This window comes from Hyperoodon ampullatus, assembly GCF_949752795.1.
Source record: "Hyperoodon ampullatus genome assembly, chromosome: 14".
Taxonomy (NCBI): domain Eukaryota; kingdom Metazoa; phylum Chordata; class Mammalia; order Artiodactyla; family Ziphiidae; genus Hyperoodon; species Hyperoodon ampullatus.
In genome coordinates, this window is record NC_136927.1 from 67,569,482 (window position 1) to 67,585,573 (window position 16,092).

The 16,092-nt window shown below is 46.8% G+C and overlaps 1 protein-coding gene across 1 annotated transcript in view; it reads left to right on the forward strand.

Annotated features, from left to right (window-relative positions):
• Positions 1 to 5,450: 5,450 nt before the first annotated feature.
• The window catches only part of LBP (lipopolysaccharide binding protein), a gene marked incomplete at both ends in the record, with an annotated part of 28,967 nt that continues 18,325 nt past the window's right edge, over positions 5,451 to 16,092 (forward strand). The window contains 5 exons of the mRNA XM_079719098.1: positions 5,451 to 5,574; positions 9,599 to 9,713; positions 10,871 to 10,999; positions 13,722 to 13,877; positions 14,507 to 14,570. Coding sequence (XP_079575224.1) covers positions 5,451 to 5,574; positions 9,599 to 9,713; positions 10,871 to 10,999; positions 13,722 to 13,877; positions 14,507 to 14,570 — 588 coding nt within the window. The remainder of the gene's footprint in view (positions 5,575 to 9,598; positions 9,714 to 10,870; positions 11,000 to 13,721; positions 13,878 to 14,506; positions 14,571 to 16,092) is intronic.

A 16,092-nucleotide genomic window follows, 5' to 3' on the forward strand; every position in this document is an offset into this window, starting at 1 on the left:
CTAATCCTCACTCTACTGTAAGGACTCTATCTGGCTTGCCACAGTTCTCTTCCCAATGCCTGCCGTACGGGTGACACTCAATAAATATTTATTTTTTAAATGATCTAGGATTTGAATCCAAAACCACTTTGTCATGATTTTCAAAGTATGATCCAGGGCTGCCTGCCTGGATGGGCCTGACCCCAAGAATCAGAACGACTGCCTGGCTAGAAATCTGGGCTCAGTGATGGATTCACTGTGTGGCTGGTCTTCCCTCCCTCGGTCTCAGCCTCCCCTTCCGGAAAAGCAAGGGCCCTCTGGACTTCCAGGAAAGGAATCCAATAAAGTGAACTCTGGCAAATATTAAAGAATCTTTTCTTGCTGAGACATTTTCATTTTAACAGAAGCTCCTTAGGGTCCCGAAAGCTATTAAGACCTGGTGAAATGAGGCTATGGCGCGGAGTGTAGATGCTGCCAATGGCAGAGGCGGAGGAGGGGTGGAGGGAGACATGGGAGGGTTTTCAAGTTCCTTAGAGCTTCCCTGGGGTGAGAGGCTGTGTGTCCTCATGGCCAGCCCTGCTGCAGTAGGTGACATCTCCTGGCATCCCAAGTAGGTGACACAATCTCAAACCACATTGGATCGGCAGTGACAGTACTATTTTTTTTTTCTGTAAATCCACATGCCTCAGGGCTCATGCATGTGTGTGTGTGTGTGTGTGTGAGTGTTCATGCACACACATCACAGATCTGCAGGTGACTGGGTTGAGAGAGGGGGCAGCCATAGACATCAAACTCCAAAGTGCCTACGGAGCTCCAAAAAGGCAGGTCTTCACGACATCCTTCTCTTCAATTAGAGCCGATGTGCTCAGGAGTGCAGGCACCATCATAGAAAACTGCCCTGAAAATAAGAGTGAACAGAGGTATAAAATCACTGAGCTTGGGGGGAACTTGGAGCCCACTTAGTCCATTGTTCTCAAAGTACGGTCCAAGATTGGCACCACCTGGAGCTTGTTAGACAAACAGTCTCAGCTACCAAAGGAACGTGATGAATCAGAATTTGTATTTAACAAGATCCCTGGTGTATATATACATACCACAACTTCCTTATCCATTCATCCGTTGATGGACTCTTGGGTTGTTTCCATGTCTTGGCTATTGTGAATAATGCTGCAATAAACACAGGGGCACAGATATCTCTTCAACATCCTGTTTTCATTTCCTTTGCATATATATCCAGAAGTGGAATTGCTGGATCATATAGCAGTTCTATTTTTAATCTTTTGAGGGACTTCCATACTCTTTCCCTAGTGGCTGTACCAATTTACATTCCCACCAACAGTCTACAAGCCTTCCCTTATCTCCACATCTGGAATTTGTATATCTATACACAATGGAATATTATTCAGCCATGAAAAGGGAGGAAATCCTGTCATTTGCAACAACATGGCCCTTGAGGGCATTATGCTAAGCAAAAAAAAGATAAATATTGTATGATATCATTTATATGTGGAATCTAAAAGAGCTGAGCTCGTAAAAATGAGAGTAGAATGGTTATTACTGGGAGCCTCGGGCAGGGGGGAACTGGGGAGATGATATTTAAGGGCCAAACTTGGAACTAGTAGATAAATAAGTCCTGTAGGTCTAATGCACAGCATCGTGATTACAGACAACAATACTGTATCATAAACTTCAAAGTTGCTAAGAAACTAGATCTTACTTATTCCCACCACAAAAAAGAAATGAAAATCATGTGCTGTGATAGAGGTGTCAGCTAACGCTACAGTGGTGATCACACTACAATATATAAATACATCAAGTCAACACGTTGTACAGCTTAAACTTACCTGTCAATTATATGTCAATGAAAATAAATTTTAAAATAAAATAAATAAATGAGATCCCTGGGATCCGAGGAACACTGTCCTAGTCCAACACTTTCATCTGCATTTGGAGGCAAAGTGAGGATCAGAGAGGGGCATGGTTTACTCCGTGTCACACAGCCCATCAGGAGCAGAGCCTAGACAGGGACCCAGGCTTCCTTGCTGCCAGTGCATCACATGTTCTGGCTCTGTGTTTTGACACACCCTGCTTCCTTCTCTTGGACGGCCCTTGGCTCTCTCCTCTGTAAAACCATGTGTGACCTTCAAGATCCAAGAGGATGTCACCTCCCTAGGCAAGATGGCCCCCAGAGACATCCTTGGTGGCAGAGTGAGGGTTGCTGTGTACTTTTAGTTCTGTGTCACAGGCTACTGTTCCCGCACAAGACCTGTTCAGACTTTGGAAATGAGCTCTCCACGAGAGGAAGGCATTTGCTACAAAAGGTCAATAACAGAAGAAATACTCAGTGTACCAACTGTGTCCATCAGGGTCTAGGCAGGAAATCAGAATCCAGCTCAGATGGTTCTTGGGATTCGAATGAAGGGGCTATTTACAGAGCTGGGGGACGGGCTTAAGGAAACCTGTGAAGGATGGGAGGCCCCCAGGAACTAGCCTCCCTAAGCTTGAAGCAGCAAAGAAAGCAGTAGTGGTGTCCCAGCCTGGCGGGGAGATGGGAAGGCTGGAGCCAAGGGTGAGAGGAGTGTCAAGAGTGATGCAACCACGGCCAGACCTAAAATCCAAAGCAAGGAGGAAGCAGGGAGAAGTGCCCTGACCCTGCTCTCTTCCTAACCTCGGACCTCCTGCCGTGCTGGCCTTTGGCTGAGCCCAACTACAGATGAGAAAACTGAGTCAGCATGCCCAAGGTCACCCAGTGGGTGAGCCAGGATTCAAACCCAGGCCACCTGGTCCCAACATCCATGCCGTTAACCTTTCACTTTTCCGATTTATGTTCATTCACTCAATTATCTACTATGTGGTGCTCAGTATTCCAGGCACTGTGGTTTCCAAATTCTGGGTTTTCCAATTTCTTTTCGAGACTTTTGTCATCAGAACACAGTAAACACTGTTCCTGTTCAAAGGGAGAGCGTTTTCCCTGCTGTAGGACTTGATGGTGGGGGAGTGACAGCGGCTTTGGCTTTCGTGGAGGTGGATGGACAGACTGGTAGGAGAAAAGTCCAGGGGTTCTGGCCAGTGTTGGATTCATGCTGCTCCCAGGGGCCTCTGCTGGGTCCTGGGTCACCAGCAGGGACCTTGACCTGGGGGTGGGCACCTGTGGCGGTGGAGGCTGGGCCTGGGCCCATGGGGCACGCTGCCCAGCCGGGGAAGTTCTAATGTCCAAAGCTCACTGCTATGGGAACTCCTGCCCCTGCAAACAGCCCCCAGCCTGGATATTCTCAGACCTCTGCCAGAGGAAGAGTGACATCTGTGTCCCCATGAGGTCCCCACTCTCTAGAATGTCCTCCCTCGTCTCCAAGCTGAAGGGCCCATGGGAGTCACCTGCGCTGTCTCCCTCATTTTACAGAGGGAAACTTAGGCACAGGAGGACACAAGGCTTGCTGAGGGCCCCATGGCCAGGCAGAAGCCAGATCGGAACATTGGTTTCCCGGCTCCCAGCCCAGCGCCCCGCCCTACCTCCACAGGCAGAGTCCAGGGAGCAGATGCCCCCAGGCACACTGCTGCCAAGCTTTTGTCCTTGTTCTTTGCTGGCCTGGCATGGCTCTTCCAAAGCCCACATCCTCCTCATCCTTAGGGTCCCAGCTCAGCAAGTCACCTCAGAGAAGCCTTCTCTGACCATCGCTTTGGAATGGCATCCCACAGATCCGGGTTCAAACCCCTGCTGGGTGACTATGGCCTAATCACTTCATTCCTCTGAGCCTCAGTTTTTTCAGCTCAAAACGAGACTTCAGTAATCACCATAAAAGGCTGCTGCAGGACCGAGAGGGGGGTGTGGCATAACCAGCATGGTGCCCCGCACATAGTAGGCGCTCAATAAATGCTGCTTCCCTGCCAGTTCCCACCAGAAGCGGGAAGGATCATAGGATTCACAGGGCTCAGCCCTGCCCTCAGGAGCACTCAGGCCTCTTGCAGGGGGATTGGGGGGTGGGACAAGGACCCCAAAAACCTCAGCCTGATGGACAGAAACAATAGGACACAGAGGAGCAGAGAGGCCCCAGTGTGGGCTTCCCTGCGCTCAGTGTGGGAGATTCTGATCCCAACCCCAAATCCAGTGCCTTTTATGACCCACTGGGAAGAAACCCTGTCACTCCTGCCACAGTCAGTGTATTGAGGCAGTCCAAAGACCCACCCAATTTCAAGGTGGAGACACAGAGACCCCACCTTTTGAATTTGTGGACATATTTTTAAAGTACCACAATTACAGAAAAGCAGAGAATGGTTAATGCTATGATGGAGAAAGTGCAAAGCTTTCTGGGATCTCAGAGGAGGACCTTCCTCTAATCCAGGGAAATATGGAGGTGATCAGGGAAGGCTTCCTGGAGGTGGGGGCAAAACAAAACTCACGAATATAGGGAGTCCTTGGGAGGGGAGAGGTCCCTACAAATTAAGCACAATCCCTACTATAAATTTTGTTTCCCAAAATAAAATTTTATTTTCTTTACTTACTGCAAATACAATATATGCCAAGAAAATAAAAATGGAAATACCAGCAAACAAAAAGGTTTTCAAAACACCCATAATCCTGCCCATCCAACCAGAAATGATCCCTCATAACTCCTTGCTAAAAATTTTCCAGATTGGCAAACGTGAGAATAGAACAAAGAAATAGAACCTCACCCTATGATGCCATTGGCAATGGGCCCCTCATAAGCATCTTTCTGAAGTATCAAGAAATACATTTATTTCTGCAGTCTCACTTTAAATGTATGATAGTATACCCAGTGCGCTTTTGTTGAACGTCTTAGGTTGGGTCCCGCTCTGACCTTGCCGATGTCACACGGAGCAGCAAAGGGCATCCTACTGCTGTGACATATTTCCACACTGACTTAATTATGTACTTAGAGTAAAGTTCCAGCAGTAGAATTACTGGGTCACTGGGCATGCAGCTGTTTAAGGATTTGCCAAGTTGCCTTCCAGAAGATTTTACCACTAGCAAGGCTTGAGAAGCCTGTTTTCCCACAGGGGATGGGGAGCGGGGGTGTGGGGCGGAGATTTCTTTTTCACATAAACTGAGGTGAGTCTAACTCAGCTGGCTTGGACTCCCAGCTCTGCCACCTGCTGGGTGTGTGAGCTTGAGCCGGTGACCTGGCCCCTCTGAGCCTCAGCTTCCTTGTCTATAAAACCGGGCCTTCCTGGAAATGAACGTGGGGTCTTTTTGTGGGAAGAGGGGACAGAGAGTGTCACCTGGGCCCAGGCCAACCCATCCTCTCACCCGGGGCGGCGACCACAGGCTTTGAACTATGACCCATGACCCCAACAGTGTCGCAAGCAGGTTCCAGTCACTAGGCCTCCCCTTCCTGATTCCAGGAACCTGCCCCACTCAGGAGCTGCCCCAGGCCACAGGCCTCAGTTACTTAAGGGAGCTGGGCCCAGCCTGAGGCTGCGACAGACCTGGCCCAGCCCTCTGGGAACCCAGGATGGGGACCTCGGCTGGGGCCCTGTCCTCCCTCCTGCTGGGAATGCTGCTCACATCCACCCCCGGGGCCCTGGGTGCCAACCCTGGCCTGATCGCCAGGATCACCGACAAGGGCTTGGAGTATGGTAAGGAGCTGCGGTTGTTTGCTGGACTTGGCTGACCCGCTTGGCCCCAGGCTGTTCTGGGTACGGCAGGGGACACAGAGGGGACTCTCTCCCTTGGGGTGGTGCAGCCTTCCCGGCCAGGCAAACCTGGCTTGGGTTCTGGCCTCGTCACCCAACCCCTGGGCCACTTGGGCACATTACTTGTCTTAGCTGGGTTCCCCACTAGCCAACAGAGACAAAGATTTGGGTGCGAGTAGCTGAGTTGGGAGATGATTCCAGGAAACACTGTAAGAGAGTAGTGATGTGAGATGAGAAAGGCAAGGTGGCCAGGAGAGGCGTATCATTAAACCGGCTACCGCCTCAGTGATGGGAACAGCTCCACTGGAAAATTTTTGCTCGAGTTTGAAAACATATGCCTTAAAACTAGATGTCAGGGACTTCCCTGGCGGTCCAGTGGTTAAGACTCTGCGCTTCCAGTGCAGGGGGCACGGGTTTGATCCCTGGTCGGGGAACTAAGATCCCACATGATGTGCAGCACAGCCAAAAAATAAACAAAAACCAAAAATATATATATTAAAAAAAAAAAAAAACTAGGGACTTCCCTGGGGGAGCAGTGGTTAAGAATCTGCCTGCCAATGCAGGGACACGGGTTCGAGCCCTGGTCCAGGAAGATCCCACATGCTGTGGAGCAACTAAGCCTGTGTGCCACAACTACTGAGCCTGTGCTCTAGAGCCCGCAAGCCACAACTACTGAGCCCACACGCCACAACTACTGAAGCTCATGCGCCTAGAGCCCGTGCTCCGCAGCAAGAGAAGCCACCGTAATGAGAAGCCCGCCTACTGCAACGAAGAGTGGCCCCCGCTTGCGGCAACTATAGAAAGCCCGCATGCAGCAACGAAGACCTAACACAGCCAATAAATTAATTAATTAAAAAAAATTGATGTCAGAATGGTGGTTACCACCCAGAAGGGGCACAGGGAGCCTGCAGGGGTGCTGGGAATGCCCTGCATCTTGCTCTGGCTACATGGGTACATAAACATGTAAAAATTACCTGGCAATACCTTTAAGATTAGTGCCCTTTAGGTTATACCTCTACGGATGTTATACCTCAGTTTTAAAGAATGGGCAAAAGCAGGACTATATTTTATTTTTTATTGGAATATGGTTGATTTACAATATTGTGTTAGTTTCAGGTATACACCAAACTGATTCAGGCTCTTTTTTTTTGCAGATTATATTCCATTATAGGTTATTACAAGATACTGAATATAGTTCCCCGTGCTATACAGTAAATCCTTGTTGCGTATCTATTTTATGTGCAGCAGTTTGTATCTGTTAATCCCATACTCCTAATTTGTCCCTCCCCCACACCTTTCATAACCATGCTGTTTTCTATGTCTGTGAGTTTGTTTCTGTTTTGTATATAGATTCAGTTGTAGTATTTTTTTTTAAAAGATGCTAAAACAAAGTCTCAGGAATAAACTGTCCAAGGGGCAAGGGATCTAGGTTATTTATATACGGCTCCCCTCAGCACTTGATGGAGGGCTGCTCCTCACATTTATGGAGGCTCAATTGCCTTATCTGTTCACTGGGGTAATAACATTCCCTCAGGTAGAGCTGGTGGGAGCCCAGATTGGCTGGGGACAGAGAGAGGGAAATCAAGGAAGGGTTCTTGGAGGAGGTGAGGTAGAAAAGATACGTTAACCAGGGACAAGAGATAGCATTTTGGCAGAGACACTGGCTTATGCATTTGCTGGAGGCAGGACTGCAAAGTGGTATGAGGCGGAGTCGGGGAGACCCCGGGTCATCTGTGTACACACACCCTCCCTGAGGGCAGAATCCTGGGTCTCTCATACCTCAGATAAACAGAAGGTCCTACCGAATGCTGTTTATATTGAAACCCTAGATCAGGCAAAATTTGCCTTTTGCTCCTTTCCACTGTGTAAATGTAACCAGTCCTCCAGAGTTGGACATTTTGGTCCTTCCCATTTTTTTTTTTTTTTTTGCGGTACGCAGGCCTCTCAGTGTTGTGGCCTCTCCCGTTTTGGAACACAGGCTCCGGATGCGCAGGCTCAGTGGCCATGGCTCACGGGCCCAGCTGCTCCGCGGCATGTGGTATCTTCCCGGACCGGAGCACGAACCCGTGTCCCCTGCATCGGCAGGCGGACTCTCAACCACTACGCCACCAGGGAAGCCCCTTTCCATATTTTTAATGACATAAACCCTGCATTTACTGAGTACCTGATGTGTCAGGCACCAAGCAAGGGTGCTTTTTAAAATAAATTTAATTAATTAATTAATTAATTTTTTAACATCTTTACTGGAGTATAGTTGCTTTACATTGCTGTATTAATTTCTGCTGTATAACAAAGTGAATCAGCTATACATATACATATATCCCCATATCTCCTCCCTCTTGCATCTCCCTCCCTCCCACCCTCCCTATCCCACCCCTCTAGGTGGTCACAAAGCACGAGCTGATCTCCCTGTGCTATGTGACTGCTTCCCACTCGCTAGCTATTTTACATTTGGTAATGTATATATGTCACTGCTACTCTCGCACTTCGTCAGAGCTTCCCCTTCGCCCCCTGTGTCCTCAAGTCCGTTCTCTGTGTCTGTGTCTTTATTCCTGCCCTGCAACTAGGTTCATCAGCACCATTTTTTAGATTCCACATATGTGTGTTATTTGTTTTTCTCTTTCTGACTTACTTCACTCTGTATGACAGACAGACTCTAGGTCCATCCACCTCACTACAAATAACTCAATTTCGTTTCTTTTTATGGCTGAGTAATATTTCAGTGTATATATGTGCCACATCTTTATCCATTCATCTGTCAATGGACATTTAGGTTGCTTCCATGTCCTGGCTATTGTAAATAGAGTTACAATGAACATTGTGGTACATTTATCTTCTTGAATTATGGTTTTCTCAGGGTATATGTCCAGCAGTGGGATTGCTGGGTCATATGATAGTTCTATTTTGAGTTTTATAAGGAACCTCCATACTGTTCTCTATAGTGGCTGTATCAATTTACATTCCCACCAACAATGCAAGAGGGTTCCCTTTTCTCCACACACTCTCCAACATTTATTGTTTGTAGATTTTTTGTTTGTTTGTTTGTTTGTAGATTTTTTGATGATGGCCATTCTGACTGGTGTGAGGTGATACCTCATTGTAGTTTTGATTTGCATGTTGAGCATCCTTTCATGTGTTTGTTGGCAATCTGTATATCTTCTTTGGAGAAATATCTGTTTAGGTCTTCTGCCCATTTTTGGACTGGGTTATTTGTCTTTTTGATACTGAGCTGCATGAGCTGCTTGTATATTTCAGAGATTAATCCTTTATCAGTTGCTTCATTTGCAAATATTTTCTCCCATTCTGAGGGTTGTCTTTTGATCTTGTTTATGGTTTCCTTTGCTGTGCAAAAGCTTTTAAGTTTCATTAGGTCCCATTTGTTTTTTTGTTTTGTTTTGTTTTTATTTCCATTTCTCTAGGAGGTAGGTCAAAAAGGGTAAGCAAGGGTGATTTTTATCCTGTCAGCCCCTTTTTGCTTTGCAATGATCTTTTTTAACCCTCATGCCACCCCAGTGAGGAAAGTATTATTATCATTGCTATTTAACCGACAGAGAACACCAAGGTTGAAAACTTGCTCAAGGTCACCCACCTAGAAACATGCCAACACCAGAATCCTAGCCCTAAAATCCTTACAGTCTCTTATACACAGGCTAGATGCCATGAAGGACAGGAAAGAGAGCCACCCTCCAAGCACACAGCACTCCTCCCTCTCGGAGCTGCTGACAAAGACTTTGTGTCTTCATCCATAACATGGGCATGAACATAACTACCCCACCAGAAATGCAGTGATGCTCCTGTGTGTTTCTCTTGCTACTTGGTGCTCTAGAGGGGCTCAATAACCTGCAACTGCAATTAATGCTAATCAGGAAGTCGACCTCTTTCCCCAGGGCAGGTGGGAGCCACTGAAGGGTTTAGAGGGAGGGAGGCAGGCTGACTAGGTGGACTCCCAGCTTTTTCCCATCCACAGTGGCCCAAGAGGAGCTGGTGACTCTGCAGAGTAAACTGTATGATGTCACACTGCCCGACTTCAGTGGGGACGCCAAGATCAAATACCTCGGCAATGTGCACTATGAATTCCACAGGTGGGGCTCTGAGGTGACTGGGCAGGAGCCGGGGGGTCTGGAGAGGAAGGGAGGGAGAGCCCCAGGACTGATTCGGGACGTCTCTGGGGCAGACGGTGGGAAGGTTCCTCACAGAATTCAGAGGGAAGTTTTGGGAGGAACTTGGGCCCCTTCATTCATTCATACAACAAATATTAATGAAGACCCACTAGCTGTGTGACCTGAGCCTCAGCTTCCTTATCTGTAAAATGGGGATAACTTGCTGCCTCTTTGGAGTGATAATCCAGGCTCTGGCCTGGCCACTGGATGTAGCCTGGAAGGGAAGCTAGACCTTAAACATTGTTTTAAATAAACCTTAAATTTTAGATGTAGTAGTCCTCTTAGCCCTGAGGTTGGCACATCTGGAGGAGTCAGCTAAAGTTTCCTGGACGCGGTGGCATTTGAGCTGAGTCTTCAAAGGATATTTAGACCTGAACAGCTGATGCTTTTTTTAAAAAAGGCATCAAACACTTTTTGAAGGATTGATAATGGAATGGGGGCAATTGAGCCCACAGCTCATCACACACCTCTCTGCTCACCACTGATGGCTTCATTCAGTCCTTTTTTTATTCAGTCCATCAGTAAACATCTATTGGGCACCTACTGTGTACCGGGCAAAGAAGATGGAACTTGACCATTCTCTTCCCAATGATGGCTCCACAATACACGTCATCTTGGTTTGCTTCTCCCAGCCCTTTTGTGTCTCTTCTTGAAGCTGCCTTCGGCCTTCTCTGAATCTGATTCCCCCACCTGGAGGTGTGGAGGAAAGGGATGATGGGGTGCATCTATGCACCCTACTCAGGATCCCAGCCAGGGACACATGAGCTCTGACCCTGACTGTGCAGCTTTGGGCAAATGCATCCCTTGTGAGAGGTTCTATGTCCCCCTCTGTAAAAAGAGAACCTGAACAGTGCTGAACCCCTCTGTGAGACAAACTGACATAATGCATGTAAAGTACTTGGCATGGCTGCCTGGTCAGCACAGGGCACACAGCAGGTAAGTGTGGGGAGCCAGAAGCCTGTCTGATGCAGGCTCAGCTGGCCTAGTCCCTGTAGGATGGGGGCGAGAGCAAGACCCCTGCTGAGGCTGGACCTGCCTCTGCCTCTGGGCTGATGCCGCTTCTGTGGGTCTCTCTCCAGCCTGGACATCCACAGCTGTGAGCTGCTCGGTGCTGCTCTGAAGCCCCTCCCCAGCCATGGCCTGCATTTCTCCATCTCCGACTCCTTCATCAGAGTCAAGGGCAAGTGGAAGGTGCGCAAGCGGATACTGTAAGTTGACTCTGCTTCCAGGCCCTTGGAACCTTGGCTTTGGCTTTCATTCTACGCTTCTTGGGTCCAAGGTGTTCCTAGCTTCCCCCATAGCAGACCTCAAGGCAAGAATTCAAGTGCAAGTACTTCATCTGGGGAGCGACCTAAGGAAACATAGAGGGGGTGTGCAGAAGTGAAGTGGGGAAGGAGGTCAGCTTGGCAGCTACTAGAGCTCAACCCTCCCGGGGACCCCTGGGGACAGTGTAGGCAGAGCACACCTCTGAGGTACCCCAACCTCCTGTTTGCCATTGGTCAAGGGTAGCTCTCAGGGGCACGACCTCTCCAGCACTTTGAACTGTTCTCTGACCTCTGAGGTCCTTGGATGGAAGGTGGGTTAGTCTCCTTGGGCTGCCATAATGAAACGTCACACACTAGGGGGTTCAACCAACAGAAATCTATTTTCTCACACTTTTGGAGGCTGAAAGTCCAAGATCAAGATGTGGGCAGGTTTAGTTTCTTCTGAGACTTCTTTCCTGGGTTTGCAGATGCCTGCTCTGTTGCCATGTCCGCTCATGGTCATCCCTCCATGAGCCTGCATCCCCGGTGCTTCTCTGTGTGTCCAAATCTCCTCTTCTTAGAATGACAGATTGGACTCTAGCCCACCCTAATGGTCTCATTTTAACTGAATCACTGTCTCAAATACAGTCACATTCTGGTTACTGAGGGGCCTTCAACATTTGAATGTGGGGGGGGACACAGTTCAGCCCATAACAGGAGGGCAACTATGGGTGACCTGGCCATATAGACACTGGAGACCTGCCCTGTCCTACACAGTAGCTTGTGGCCACATGTCCTTACTGAATACATGAAAAGTGGCTGGAACAAATGGGGATCTGTTGTAAGTGTGACACACCATATTTGAAGATTCAGCACAAAAAAGAACATAAGAAATCTCATTAATAATTTTTACATTGATCACATGTTGAAATGATAATCATATACTATTAAAATGATTCTCACCTTTTTCCTTTTGCTTTTTCTAATGTGGCTACTAGAAAATTTTAAATTACCCATGTAGTTCACATTATATTTCTGTTGGACAACACTGCTTTAGAAAGATGCTCAGTATATAGGTCACCTATATGTGCATATTTCTTCAATTTCCATGACAGGAATGAAGCCATACTCTTCAAGATCTCTTATATGAGCATATGAATATCTACCTCATTTTTTTAAACTTTTTTTTAATGTAACTTTTTTTAAGATTTTTTTTTTGATGTGGACCATTTTTAAAGTCTTTATTGAATTTGTTACAATACTGCTTCTGTTTTATGTTTTAGTTTTTTGGCCACGAGGCATGTGGGATCTTAGCTCCCCGACCAGGGATCAAACCAGCACCCCCTGCATTGGAAGGGGAAGTCTTAACCACTGGACCTCCAGGGAAGTCCCTGTAATATTTTTATTGAGGTGAAATTCACATAACATGAAACTAACCATTTTAAAGTATACAATTCAGTGGCATCTAGTGCATTCACAATGTTGTGCAACCACCACCTCTACCTAGTCCCACAATATTTCCATCACCCCAAAAGATGCTCCATACTTATTAAGCACTAACTCCCCATTTCCCCCTCCCCCAGTCCTGGGCCACCACCAACCCGCCTCTGTCTCTATGGATTTGCCAATCCGGGACATATAAATGAAATCGTATAGTATGTGACATTTTGTTTCTGACTTTTGTCATGTAACATAATATTTTTGAGGTTTATCCACACTATAGCATGCATCAGTGCTTTGTTCTTTTGTATGGATGGGTAATATTTCACTGTGTAACTAGACCACATTTGGCTTCATTCTTTTTAAAGGCTGCATAGCATAGATGCCCACAATTTATTGAACCTATCCCAACTAGTTGACATTTAAGGTTGCTTCCTCATTTCTTGCTATTACCCATGATGCTTCAGTGAGCTGCCCCACACATATATCTTGACTGGACGAACCACAGAGTAAAGACTTAGAAGTAAAATTACTGGGCCAAAGATTTGTGGTTAAAATCAGGATAGATTCCACCAGCTTGTGTTCTAGATGTGCTTTCCCAACCAGTGTTTTGTTTTCCATATCTTCACAAGCACTGGGTATAAAAACTTCTAAACTTTTTATCAACCTGTTAGGTGAAAACTGGCATCATTGTTATTTTCATTTTTAGTAACTTCTCATGTGCTTATTTGCAATTGAACTTCCTTTTCATATCTTTGATCCCTTTTCTTTCCTTTTGTCCTTTCCTTATTTCTTTGTTTAGGCTTATTCTTTGTGTATTAAGGAAATTAACTCATATATTAGCTCACATGTTACGGAAATTAGCTCTTTGCCTAGATCAAGATGCAATTTTTTTTTTACTTTGCATATGGCATTTTTTTGTTGCTGTTCACTAAAGTTTTAATTTTCAGTGCTGGCAAGTTTATCCACCATTTCCTTTATGGCTGCTGAGACTTGGATCTAACCTAGAAAGGCTTTTGCCCATCTCTGACCATAAGTAAATGAACCCAAGCTTTCTTCTTGAACTTTTATGGTCTTATCTGTAATAAATCTTTGCTTTGTAATAAGTATTTGTAATAATTTTTGTAATTAAATTTTTACTGCAGCTTCACTTATTTGGGGGTAAGAATTGAGATTTATATTTTCCCCCCAAATGGTGGCTGACCCTAGTCTAGGAATCAATTACTACTTCTCTTATCTCCTCTAGGAAACTAGACGGCTCCTTTGATGTGACAGTCAAGGGCATCACCATTTCAGTCAATCTTCTCTTGGGCAGCGAGCCCTCTGGGAGACCCAAGGTCACTGTTTCTAGCTGCAGCAGCCACATCCGTGATGTGGAGGTGCACATGTCGGGAGATTTGGGGTAGGTCACCATCGGGACACTGACGAGCTTGACCCCTGGCTGCAGCCAGAGGCACATCCAGCCCAAGGCCTGGTCACTGATAAGCATGAGGGTCCAGGCGTAATGCATGGGTATATCACGTGCACTTGGAGGTAATTCTTTGGGGGACCTGCTGAAATTAACAGAAGCAGATTTAAGCTCGGAGTACTGGTGTGCCATTTCCACCAAAAGACAAACTTCACCACCAACAGGCAAACTTCACCACCAACAGGCAAGTGCAATTTGGCTACTGAAGAAACACAAAGGCTTTTGGCCAAAGGAGAGTTTGTGGAAAATATATAAACCCTTGAGCAAGTCTCTTCAAGTCTCAGTTTTGTTGATTAGAAAAACATGGATTCTCCAGCCCCTCCCCCAAATCTACTGACTTGGGGGGCACAGCAGGGGGCTGGGATGCCAGATGCGCTGAATCAGTGAGTGTGCTGGGAACTGGGACTCCGCATATTCATCCCATCCAGGATTCTGGGACACAGCAGGGGACCAGAATGGGGTGGGGAGGGCTCCCTTGGGGACTGGCCTGGCTCTCCCTACTCTCCCACTGTCCCTGCATTCAGTGGCACACAGCTGATCATCCACTGTGCTTCTCTCCCCAGGTGGCTGCTGAATCTCTTCCAACATCAGATCGAGTCCAAGTTCCGAAGAGTACTGGAGAACAAGGTAAGAATGTCCAAGTGGCTGGCGCTGCCGAGCCGCTCAAGGGGCTGGGCCCAAGTCCTTAATGGGCTCTGGCCTTGAACAGCCCTAGGGGCTGGCCCAGGCACACTTGGGCTCAAGGCCCAGAGAGGACAAATCAAGGTCATGAAGCTGGTGTGCGGCAAAGCTGGGGACAAAACGTAGGTCTCTGGACTCCGAGTCTATCCAGTTAGACAGAAAATGGTTAGATGCTTGGCCAAGGGTAAAACAGTAGGGGCCAAATGGAGACACCTGCTTGGCCTTGCTCACTGCCTGCTCTGGCCCTGCAAGCCACAAATGCAAAAAAGAAAATCAACACTTAGGTGGCTGCAGATACCAAGCAGGAAACTTTGGGAGTGTGTGGACCAGGTGGGAGTTCTGGTTCCTGCCTGGGCGATGAGCACCTGCTTTGTACGCGGAAGCAGTAACAGACTGTCAGTTCTTCCCATTAAAAAATTATGTGACATCTCCAAATTTTGGAATCTCTGTCTCAAAGAAAGAGGTTTCATGTTAACTTTCAGTTCTTGCACTCACTCACTTCACCCCAAAATCTCATTTCTGGGGTATCATATACCTGGATCTGTGTCTGTAGCAATGACTGTGCTTGGGAAGGAGAAAGTAACAAAGGAGGAAGAAACAGGCGCACACACCGCTCTTGGTACAACATCTGGTTTGGCTTTGAGTGCCTCCTGGTGGTTGAAGAGAGAATAGCATGCAGACCCCACAGATTGGATGTAGCAAGCTGCCGTCTGTTCCTTGTCTTATCCTGGTGTCCTGGGGTCTAGGTGAGCTTGGGAAATATGTCAGCCTCCTTCTCAAGCACCCCATTGCCATGTTGCCATGCCTTTCTGAGTGGGACATAATATTCTTCAGCGGTTTGGATTTATACTCCCCTGTTGATGATGGAGATAATAATGGTTAATATAATAATATATAAAAATATTACCATATTACAACTAATAATAATATAATAATTATCAGGGTAATAAGTTACCCTGATAAGTATTATTTTGATAAATTAGTATAATTAATGTTATACAGAGTGTGTCACTCTATATAACTATTCTTATTTATAATAATAATGGTGGCTATTTGTTGAGCCTGTGGTTTGGCTAAGAGTAATGTACTAATCACTTCACATAGGCAATGCCACTGGATCTTAACCACAGCCTCTGAAGGAGATACCGTTTCCCACGTTTGAGAGAGAAGCTCTGAGCGTGGAGTAACTTGTTCAGTGGTCACCTTGTTGACAAGAGGCTAGGTCAGGATCTGAATTTCCTGGAGCTTGGAGCAACTTGTACCAAAGGCCTTGTGGGGGCTGGTGTCTCAGGAAAGATGGAGATCTCTCTCCTCTGATCCCTGATCTTTTTTTTCTTAAATTTGTTTATTTATTTATTTTGGCTGCGTTGGGTCTTTGTTGCTGTGCGTGGGCTTTCTCTAGTTGCAGTGAGCGGGGGCTACTCTTCGTTGTGGTGCGCGGGCTTCTCGTCACAGTGGTTTCACTTGT